This window comes from Prionailurus bengalensis, chromosome C2 (assembly GCF_016509475.1).
Source record: "Prionailurus bengalensis isolate Pbe53 chromosome C2, Fcat_Pben_1.1_paternal_pri, whole genome shotgun sequence".
NCBI lineage: Eukaryota > Metazoa > Chordata > Mammalia > Carnivora > Felidae > Prionailurus > Prionailurus bengalensis.
Genome location: NC_057350.1, coordinates 154,563,886 through 154,575,951, shown reverse-complemented (window position 1 = coordinate 154,575,951; position 12,066 = coordinate 154,563,886). Strand labels below are relative to the sequence as shown.

The following is a 12,066-nucleotide window of genomic DNA, read 5'->3' as shown; positions in this document are numbered from 1 at the left end:
CATCTCCCCACATCCACTAATGTCCTTTTTGATATAATCTCCAACCTGCACTAAAGTCATCCTTTCAAGGCACAGATCTGATCACGTCATGCCCCTACACAAAACCTTTCAATGGTTTTCCACTGTTCTTAGGACACAGACCCAAATCCTAAATACAGTCTAAAAGAACCTGCCTCAGGGTTCTCAGCCTTGGCCCTACTGACACTTGGGCCAGATAATTCTTTGTTGTGAAGGGTATCCTGTGCACAGCAAGATGTTTAGGGGCAACTCTGGTCCCTAGCCACAAGCTCTACCTAGTAGCACACCCCTCCTGTCATCTCCAAAATACCTCCACACATTGCCAAATGTCCTCTGGGAGACAAAATCACCCTTGGTTGAGAACCACTGGCTTATATGATCTGGCTCCTGCCTACCTCTCTGACTCCTCTCCTCCTTGCTGTGCGTGTTGGCGTTAGTGATCTCACGGAAGGCATAATACTTTCAGGGTGTAGGAGCCCCCATGCAAATTTCAGTCCTACCCTTTCTAGCTATGTGACCTTGAGCAAGTTACTCACTTCTCCACACCTTGCATTCACCATGGATAAAATGAGAATAGCAGACCACCTCACAGCGTCGTCATGAGGACTAAATCCCTTTAAAGAACTTAGGACAGTGACTGGTACATAATACAAGCTCAGGAATCAGTAAATATTAGCTGTTGTTATTATTCTTCGAATTCTCCATACTCTTTTAGTCTCAAAAGCTTGTCACACATTCTTCCCTCTGACTGGAAAGCTCTTACCTGCATCTGGCAACTCCCTTTCCCCTCAATAATTCCACTCATTCTTCAGAACTCAGTTGAAAGGGCACTTCCTCAGGGAAGCCTTCCCAAAGCCCCCAAACATGTCAAGCCCCACTGCCACACACTCTTTAATAAAAGCATTTACTTTTTATTCAAAGCACTTAACACAGTTGCAAACAGATTACCGTATTTCCTTGATTCTAAGAATGCCGCTGATCAGCACGGACAATCACAGCTTACAAGACAAAAAAAGAAATTACCGTGTAAAATGTAGATACTAATTTTGAAGAAAAAAAAGGAACTGAAAGTTGGGCTAGTCCATCATGTAGTTTCCCCTGTAGAATCTAAGCACCACGAGGGCAACGACCGTGTTAGACGTGTCTACCCCACATCCCTCATACATGTGCTTGCAGAGAACAGATGTGCATACTGAATGGATGACATTCAACATCTGTGCAGTTTTTTTCAACTCTATTCTTAAATGATAGATGGTATTAACACCCATAAATATTGTGACTATGGTAATTCACAATAGTTGCATCTTCAAAAGCTGCTATCCTTGTCAAAAGTTTTTCATCCTTAATTTATCCTAAATATGAGTACGTTACTCAAGTAAAAAATAGTGAGGTAACCACAGGACCATTAGCTCTACCAACCTATTATAGTTAGCATTCCAGAAAACAATAACACCAGATGAGGAAGGGTGCCTGGGAGGCTCAGTTGGTTAAGTATCTGACTTCGGCTCACGTCATGATCTCATGGTGTGTGAGCCCTGCCTGCATCAGGCTCTGTGCTGACAGCATGGAGCCTGCCTGGGATTCTCTCTCTCTCTCTGCCCCTCCCCCACTCATATTCCATCCCCCCCATAAATAAACAAACAAACAAACAAACAAACAAACAAACTTTAAAAACAGAAAACAGGGGCACCTGGGTGGCTCAGTTGGTTAAGCATTGGACTTCCACTCAGGTCATGATCTCACAGTCCGTGAGTTCGAGCCCCGCATTGGTCTCTGTGCTGACAGCTCAGAGCCTAGAACCTGATTCAGATTCTGTGTCTCCCTCTCTCTCTCTCTCAAAAAAAAAAAAAAAAAACAATCAAAAGCATTAAAAACATTTTTTTAATACAAAACAATAACACTGGACAGTATCTTTTAAACTATAAGCACAATTCTTCCCTTTATATCCTTCCATTCAGGCTGCTAATCCATAATCAAAACCCACAAGCTTCTGATTCTCACACTAGATGCCTGGATGACTATTACTTCTGTAGGCAGCAAAATGCAATCCAACCACTGACCATCAACAGATAAATGGATAAACAAAATGTAATATATCAAACAGTGGAAAATTATTCAGCCATAACAAAGGAGTGAAGTAATTTAAAGGAGGGGGAAGGAAAGAAGTTCTGACACATGTTACAACATGGATGAATCTTGAAATCCTTACGCCAAGTGAAAAAAAGGCAAATACAAAAGGATAAATACTATATAATTCTACTTATATGAAATATCCAGAATTAAGCAAACTCCTAGAGACCTAAAATAGATTAAAGGTTACCAGGGGCTGGAAGAAGGGGAATGAGGAGTTCTTACTTAATGGCTACAGAATTAACATCTGGGGTGATGAAAAGGTTTTGGAAATAGACAGTGATGATGGCTACACAACATTGTAAATGCAATGAATGCCACTGAATTGTAGTCTTAAAATGGTTAAAATGGCAAATTTTGTTATATATATTATAATCACAACTTTTAAAAAATAATGTTGTAAAATACCAAAAACCATTTCAAAACCATACCAAAAACATTTCAAATGGGTGAATTATATCTTAATAAAGCTATTTTTAAAAAATGAAATCTGAAAGCTCTAGCAGCCACAAATGTTGAAAAGAAATAAAACCTTCCTTCGTTATCACAAGTAGGTATATGCTCCAAACACATCCAGATGTACATCTGCTCAACAAGTCTCTGAACACTCCATTTGCTAGACTCCAACTCCAGCTCCTATAAAATCAATTTCTATGCTCGTCACTGATCTTTTAGATTTAAGAGAACTGTCCATTAAGAGCATGAATCTTTTTGGGTCCTGGATCTCAAGGGAAATCACAGAATTTTAGAGCTGGAAGGACTCTCAGATCATAAGATCCGAAATTAAGCAATGTTCTGATAACTTCCATTTGGAGAGATGTGCATGAAACATGTTTTCTTCGTATTTTCAGCTCCAAAACAAGGAGATTAGTAATATTCCAGGCTTCTTGATACCTTAAAAAGACTGTTTGCTATCCCTTCAAAGGCTTAACTTCCTCTGGGAACACTCACCATAACATTCACCAAACTTACTGCAAGTAAGGCGGCATAAGTAGCTTTTGCCCAACCCCCATCTTTTTCCTTTGGAGAGCCAGCGGCCTCAGGCTTCCCAATTTGATACACTCTGTGCTGTTAGGTAATTTTCGCTTAAAGTCCATGCTTCAACTGCATTTCCCCCAAACCTCTGGAACAACCAAAGCCAAACAAGCAAGAAAGGAAAGAATCCGCATTGGTCTCCTGACGCCCTAGAGGACTTGCTGGTGACCCTTCTGACTCAGCTCCTCTGAGCTCTTCTGAGAGCTGTGACAGACCAACCCCCCCCCCCCCCCCCCCCCCGCCCCCAGCCGCAGAGCAGTCACATGCCTACTACATGGTGGGACTTCTAAATCCATCCACATTCCTGCCTTCCCAGAGCAATCTTCAAACTTCTAAATGTCCTTCTTAGAATGTACACAGGTCTTACAAAACAAAGACTTCGACCCCTGTAGATGGGTGGTGATAATGGTTACACAACAATGTGAATGTACTTAAAGTCACAGAATCCTACATTTTAAAAATGGTTAAGATGCTAGGTTTTGTGTGTGTTTTACCACAATGTACTCAGTTCCATATTTAGCAGGCAAACTATCCAGTCTGCAGAATGTATTTATGCCTTTTGTTTCTTTTCCTCTTCATTCTCCCCAGTTCCCTGACTTGGGATCAACTGAGGAGCAAAGAAACCTGAGCAAATAGTAAGCAGGAGGAAAAAGAGATTGTTTTTCTGTATTTATGGCATTCCCTGTCTACTGCAAAAAGCAATGTGAGGTGAGAAAAGAAAAATTAAACACTTAAAATTTAACTATAAAAAAAAGGATTAAGCTATTGTCCTCTTTAAAAATGATAAGGGTTCTGTTCATTTTTGTTTCTTCCTAACTTCAGGCATGTAGTGTGTGTGTGTGTGTGTGTGTGTGTGTGTGTGTGTGTGTGTGAGTGAAAGGAGAAAATAAGGATTAAGGACTATCTGCGAGTGTCAACCAAGCAATGTATGAATGGACAATTAAGAATTGGCTATGAAAACTGTAAAGGAAAGAAAAATAACCACAAGGAATATATGAAAGAATTGTTAAAACTGCCGAACTTCTAAAGTTTTCAAACCACTACATCACACATTGGGCACCCGTGCAAATAAAAGTCGTCAATTTAGTAAAAACTGTCCCTTTCACGTTGAAGGCTAAGATCAGCTTTTTGACCAGATTATTGGAGATGGTATATTCATATTGAGAGCTCTGAAAACAGAAACATAAACTAGAAATACTGGCCTTTTAAACCCTTTTATAGTAATAACTTTTATTATTATACTATAACTTATCATTTAATAATCGGATTAAATTTGTTATTGCATAGCAAAATAATAATATACAGGGAGGAAAACAACCTGGAAGTATAAAAAACTGACCATCCAAGTGTATTTTGGTTCATGGTCCCCAAACCTGACTGGCCATCAAAATCCTCTGGGAGGAAGTGTGTGTGTAGGTGTTTGTGCATACCCATACGTGCACACACACTTAAACACAGGTTTCTGAGCTCAACCCCCACAGATTCAGATTCGCAAGCACAGGTAAGGCCTGGGAATCTGAACGCTGAAAAATCTCCCTGAGTCTGGCAATCAAAAATGTTTTAGAACACCTATCTTACTACATTTTTTTTTTTACAAAAAAAAGACTCTTTTACCTGTATTCTCACTTTCAATTATGACATTAATAAGCAACAAAATAGCCACTGCAAGCCTAACACTATGCTAAAGGCTTACATGCTCTATTTCCTTTAATCGCCACAACAGCCTTCTAATACAGGAAGACAATGCTGTTCCCATTTTACAGATGAGGGAACTGAAATCCACAGTAGCTACTTAACAAAATTACTCAACCAGCAACTAACAGGGCCAGAATTAAAAGCCACACTTACAACTCTCCAAAGCCTGCCTATTCTGGAAGAGTATGGTACAGTAGAATGAACAATGGCTTTACAGAGCTGAATTTGAGCCCCAGGTCTCATACCTTTTAGACATTCATCTCAGCTTCATCTGTTTCCTTGTCTGTAAATAAGGCTAATAACAATACCTATCCTACCTAACACACAAAGTTATTATGAGAATCAAGATGTGCAAGTACTTTCAAAATCATGAAAAGTTACAGAAAACAAACTGGGGGAGTTGGAGAATATTGAGTAACAGTATAGCATAGCGAGTGTTTGAATGCTCAGACCTTGGAACCAGACTTCATGTGTTTGAACCCAAGCTCTGCTATTTCCTGCCTATGTGACCTGAGGAAAAATATTTAACTCTGCTGTGAGATGGTTTCTTTATCTGTTAAGATGGAGATAATAATAAAACCAATCTCAGAATTTTGTGAAGATTAAATGAATTAATGCAGTTTGAATGCTTACAATAGTATTTGTCACATAGTAAGTATGCAAGTGTTAAATGTTTAAAGGCACCCACTTTTGCAAATGAAGTGTCACATCCAAAAAAGAGTTGAAACATTTAGTAAAATACAGACAAGCCTAGAAGGTGCTCACATTTGCTTTCCTTATAGAAATCTGGATAAATCTCTCCAATTTGGGAGGTAAACATTTTGAGTAGTTTCAGTTTTCAACTAAAACTATGTGGCTCCCAAAATGCCTCATTTTTGCAAATACTTAACATCGCTATAACTCCTTTTCATTCCATTTTCAAATATCTTTTACCCTTTTATCTGAAAATAGCTCACTTGATTTTTTGAGAGAGGAAGAGAGGGGGCGCAAGTGAATGAGGGGCAGAAAAAGAGGAGAGAGGGAGAGAGAGAGGGAGAGAGACAGAGAGAGAGACAGAGAGAGAGAGAAGCAGGGCTCACCCAGTTTGGGGCTCAGGCTCACCCGATGTGGGGCTCGAACTCACGAACTGTGAGATCATGACCTGAACCGAAGTCAGATGCTTAACGACTGAGCTACCCAGGCGCCCCTCACTTGAGTTTTTTTAAATATCACAATTTTGTCAACCGTTTTTAGATCACTTTTGTCTTTGCCTCAAACATCGTTCTACAGAATTTGACTTCTAATTCAAAAGCTAACTGAGTAGCTGACCAGAGGAAAAAGTTAACAAAGAGCTGGATCAAAAAGAGACCGTATAATATGTCAAAAGGAAACAGCACTAGCCCTAAATGAGCTATTTACTAAGAATAACAAAGAGGAAGTGGTGAGGGCCTAATCCTCACAAAAAGAATATAATTTAATAATGCTCTACCCAATTCTCGTGCCAGATTAGTTTACCGTCAGGTCTGCAGCTGCAGACAGAGTCAGAGTCTGAAACAAAGTTGGCACCTCACTAAGAAATCACAGCTGGGAGTTATCTTAAATTTCCAATATGCAACAGGAAATGCTGCCAGTGATTCAAAGGTGACAGCCCTTTCCATTTGTTTCTTTCTCCTAAGTTGTCAACAAACCAAAACAAAAATGCTGCAGAAGCTCTGGTATTAGCTAAAAGTTAAACATAAAAATTCCAACGCAGTATTTCAAAACCCGGCTAAAGCAACTGAATCTGAGCAGACACCAAATAAGGATTGTTTCCGTCAACATTTATACGGTGCCTCCTGGAATATGTTAACGGTACAGCCCATGAGCGTTTCTATGATACAGCTGTCAGATTTGCCACATTCTAATTACGTTAAGTTTCAATAATGAAGGTTAATTACAAATTTCAAAACATTCCAACAGGTACCTCAAAGTAATCCGCAACAAATAAAAGGAAAAACTAATTTCAGGTAAGAGGAACAGCCAAATAAAGAGATGGAACCGTATTTCACTCCAACACATCATTTCGAGGCCACATATAACATCTCACAGTAAGCATTCTGAAATTAGCTCAGTTAACGAGAAAGTCTACCGAGATCTACCCCCCACCCCCGGGCTTTTACAAAGACTCAGTGTTGGGAGGGGGGTTTCCAGACACACCTCTCTGGCAATGTTACTCAAAGCTTCATCTTCTGCAGAAAATCGGTCTTTCACAGGCGTCCTTTTCCTTCCAGAACCAGGCGTCCCCATGTTGTCTTCTTAACAGTTCCTTAACTGTGAAACGTGATTTCACTGTTTTCAGCCCTGAAATAAACAGACACAGAATAACTTAGGATGTTTCTCTTTGTATCACTTTAAAGCTCCTTTATACATTTGCTTTTAGAAATGTGAAGTTAGGGGCGCCTGGGTGGCGCAGTCGGTTAAGCGTCCGACTTCAGCCAGGTCACGATCTCGCGGTCCGTGAGTTCGAGCCCCGCATCGGGCTCTGGGCTGATGGCTCAGAGCCTGGAGCCTGTTTCCGATTCTGTGTCTCCCTCTCTCTCTGCCCCTCGCCCGTTCATGCTCTGTCTCTCTCTGTCCCAAAAATAAATAAACGTTAAAAAAAAAAATTAAAAAAAAAAAAGAAATGTGAAGTTATATTTCTGTATTTAATTTACATGTAAATTAGTCACCAGATACTTTTTCCCACTATCAAATTATGCCAATAAATTTTAGAATACTTAAATTTATACTTTTTTACCATACTACTCACGGCAACCTACTAGAATGTGTGGTAATATTAGCCTCAGAAAACTGCGGTCAGTAGGAATTCTTATCAGTATACAGTATACTTATCAGTATAAAATTAATACAGGTATTTCTGAAACTTATTCCCATTCCAGAGCAAAAAAAAAAAAAAAAAAAAATTTCAGAAAAGTCATTCAGTCTAAAGCTCTGAAAAAACATATCAAGAAATTTTAGTATAGAACTTTAAACTTACAAAGGTAAGTTGGCTGTTTAATGTAATTTAAGAAACAATTCCAATTAAACTATTACCACGTAAAAGAACAAATGAAGGCTTATTATTCTGCAATTAACAATAACTAACACTGTCCACACAACAAATATCTGAGTGCCTGTCACTGCCAGGTACTGTGGAAAGTGCCAAAGATACAGTGACAAATTAAACTGACTCAGGCCAATGATTAAGAATGTATCTGTGGATCTATTATTATTGTGGTTATTATGAAAGAGACCTATTTTTACAAAAGAGAGAAGAAAAATTCATCTGCCAGGATTAAATAATAAGGATAATAAAGATCATCTAACCTTCCAAATACATGGTATTTGAAATTAAAGATTCCCATGAGAAAAAGCATCCCCATTTGCATGACCTCCCTCTCTCCTATACACATTCCTGAGAAGTACGGCTCATTTAGTAAAATACTCATTAACTTAAAAAAATTTTTTTCCTAGCTTTAACAAAATAAACTGACAAAATTTCATTACACCGTGAGTCACAAAGGAATTCTCATGTAAGTCTGTCTCAGTAGAATAAACTATATAAAACTCCAAGTGACTTTAATGTGTTGGAATTTACTTGGTTCAGGCAAACTAAAATAGAACTTCATCAATTAACTCTTCTAAAAAAAGTCTTCTCCAATGAAAACTCAGGCCATTCCCCTCTTATCTGACACCATTTCTTATTCCCACATAGCTAGCATGCTATGTTTGTCAATCAAAATGAAGACGGATGATAATTCATTACTCTGCCACAGAAAATCTATCTGGGCACGATAAGCAATGGAAACAAAGAGAAAGAATGTAGGCCTGAAACCAGCAGCTGATAAGTCCCAGCCACAAATCGAGACAATTTCTGAAAAGCTCGGTGCTGGTTTTTCAAAAGTCTCCCGTCATCCCCATGCTCAGCATCATTTTAAAGACCATACACCTTAATAGTAACAATGCACAAATACTAGTCACCTACTGAGAAAAAAAGCAGCAGGTAACGCTTTTCAAAGACAGGAGTGACAATTTAACCGATGCACAGTGATATCACCCAGTATCTGTCCTTCAGCTAGCTTTCCAAGGGCACATTCAAAGGCAATTCACAGAAACAGGAGACAAAAGCAGGCATTTTCTAATTCCAGGAACATAAAGATAATTACAGAAGAAATTAAGATTTTATCAAAAGTTTAACAGCGGTTTCATTAGAAGGAAAAGAATTATGGCTGCGCTTTTTCTTCTTCTTTTTGATTCTCTAGCATTCCAACAACATCAGGGAGAGATGCACTTAAAAAAAGTAATAAAAACACTCGGGTCCAAGGCTCAAAGAAGAAAGTGGCCCACAGTGGATCACACCCAAGTTAGGCCCCATACACCACACAGCTGACACACACTATCTGAAGCCACTGCTGGAGACACTCTTTTGAATGTATTTCTTTTTCCTCTTTTTCCATAACCCATTTCCTTCTTTCTCAACAAACACTGCCCTAGACCTCAGACCTGTCAGGATATTCCTAGCACACAGATTTACATAAATAATTATCTTTTCTTAAAAATGCTCCAAACGTGGGGCGCCTGGGTGGCGCAGTCGGTTAAGCGTCCGACTTCAGCCAGGTCACGATCTCGAGGTCCGGGAGTTCGAGCCCCGCGTAGGGCTCTGGCCTGGAGCCTGTTTCCGATTCTGTGTCTCCCTCTCTCTCTGCCCCTCCCCCGTTCATGCTCTGTCTCTCTCTGTCCCAAAAATAAATAAAAAACGTTGAAAAAAAAAATTAAAAAAAAAAAAAAATGCTCCAAACGAAACTGTCCCAACAGGCTCCGGGCTAGCCAGCCCGGCGAGAAAGATGACAAGAAAAAAGAAACACAGGATAAGCGGGAAATGGGAACAACTTCTGGTCTTCCTTGTCCTTCTTGTCTTATCTGTAGGGAGTATCTAGTTTCAATGACTCATTGGTCAGGTCCTATCACCATTTTCAGGTGCACATGAGGCAGATCAACCATTACCTATGTCAAAAAGCAATCTAACATTTTTGAAAGAATTACACGATTTGTACTCTGTAGGCAGACATCCTCACTAATACTAGAAAGGGTAAAGCTTTTCAGCTCCTATGCAATCTATCTTCAAAATGACAAAAATAAGGATACAGACTCAAAAGGTGATCTCAAATAGACTATTTCCAGTTTCGGATCCTGAAGGACTTTCAGTAAATTTCTATCGCAAGGTTTCCTCAAGTCCACATTCTTCAGGAGCCATATTCATCTCTTCCAGCTTTTCCTTAATGGTATCAACCAAACCAAGAGCTAAACCTTTACATCCACCGCCAAAACCAAAACTGCCCACATTTTGTCAAGTCCGTTACCCAATGTGAAGCTGATTTTCTCCAGCTGCTTTTGTCATTAAGGATCTGCTACCTAAGGGAAAGTAGGGAAGTACCTTCAAGGATGTTGTGAAACCTAAACCTTCCAAAACAGATCAACAAGGCTTTCTCTTCTCCAATGAGCTTCACATGCAATCGATTTCTGAAAAACAGGCATTATGCCACATTAAGTGACACTTAAATCATGATACTGTTCACTTTTGTGCGAACAGAACGGGGATGTAGTATCAGTACGTCACATTCTAAATATAGCCCACTTAGAGAGTTCTGTCTGGATCCCAATAGTTGCAGCTCCTTTATATCTGAGTACTTCATCCTGGGGAACTCAAAATATTGGCCTAGGTCTTTGTGTCAGGGTCCTCACTACAGTTAACGCCAGTCTGCGCAATAAAACATTTGCTAGTTATTCAGCAAATCCCAGCAGCTGGAATGGCACTTGAACTAAAGACGAATGTGAGCACAGCTGTTGCTACTGGACTAAATTTAAAGGGAGAGGATCTGAGTTCAACGGCTACCCTGCCCTTTCCCGTGCCTGAGCCTTGGTTTCTTCACTCACGGCACAGACAGATCAACCATCCAGCTATCCAACACGGTGAACGGGAGGCTCAAGTGAGTTCAGACAAATGCGAACACTCAATAAACTCATAAAGCACTCCATAAATGTTTCAAGCGTGTTAAATTAACTATCTCTTTACACATTTAGCTTATGAAGTAGACAAAGGGGCAATCCTTGCCTTTCTTTACATGTTCACGCTTAACTAAACAAAAACACCCTCAAGTTATTTCCTCCAGCATGCATTATGTGGTATCATTAACAATGTTAAGAATATTTGCTGAAGCATGGAACAATCTAGAAAAAATAGAAACACCTTAAATTATAATCATTATACTATGTAGCACTTTTATGTAATAAAAAAATTTTTTTAAGAAAAAAATTTTAAGGTGTTTTGTGGTATTCAAAGTCTTATTTTTGAAAATCCAAATGAATACACAAGTTTTAGAAGTATGGCCTTATGATGGGAGTTAGTGCCCTTATGAGAACACAAATGACTTAGAACATAGAGGTCATTTAATGATGGTTCACTTAAGATCTTTCAATGTAAATTTTACCTCAAAAGAAAAATTCCTCTCAACAAACACTAAACTCTAGTTAATAAGACACATGGTAAATATTTAGGGTTGAAGCGAGTGATATCTGCTGCTTATTTTGAAATGCATCCACGCTCCCAAAAAAAGATGTAACAATAAATAGAGGAATGGATAAAGGATAGTAGGAGATAAAGTATAATCAAATATTAGTAGTGGAATCCAGGTAGTAAGTACATGAGTGTTCACAGTAGAACTCTCTTCAACTTTTCTGTATGTTTCAAAATGTGTACAATAAAGTGTTAGAAAAAATAACTGGTTGAGAAAGGTAGATAACCAAGGGAACAAAAGATATGGGAACTGGGAATTTCAACCAAAATCTTGATTTTTACTGTAATCACGGTACAGAAGAATGCCAATAGTTATGTATACATTAGAAAGATTATAGGCAAAGGAGAGAATGGCTCCATTGCTGGCTAGAAGACAAAGAAATGAAGAGGGAAAGGCAGGGGAGGAGCAAAGCGGCAGCAGAGGGAGGTAGGGAAGGAGGTAGGGAGGCATGAGGGAAGGTAGGCAGGTAGGCAAGAGGAAAGAATTAACAGTTAAAGACATCAATCCTGCAAATATCTAGATGAGATTCACAAAATGAATAAATCATTAACAGAATCTACGGAAAGAATAAAAGGTACATCTAGAAATTGAGGCTAAGTATAAAATGAAAATATGG

General features: G+C 39.1%; 1 protein-coding gene across 22 annotated transcripts in view; it reads right to left on the bottom strand.

The window, feature by feature from the left end:
- The window catches only part of LRRFIP2 (LRR binding FLII interacting protein 2), a 106,981-nt gene that overhangs the window by 78,383 nt on the left and 16,532 nt on the right, over nt 1-12,066 (bottom strand). For all 22 annotated transcript variants that reach the window (XM_043595792.1, XM_043595795.1, XM_043595797.1 and 19 more), the window contains one exon: nt 7,054-7,197. In XM_043595792.1, coding sequence (XP_043451727.1) covers nt 7,054-7,143 — 90 coding nt within the window. In that variant the 5' untranslated portion in view covers nt 7,144-7,197. The remainder of the gene's footprint in view (nt 1-7,053; nt 7,198-12,066) is intronic.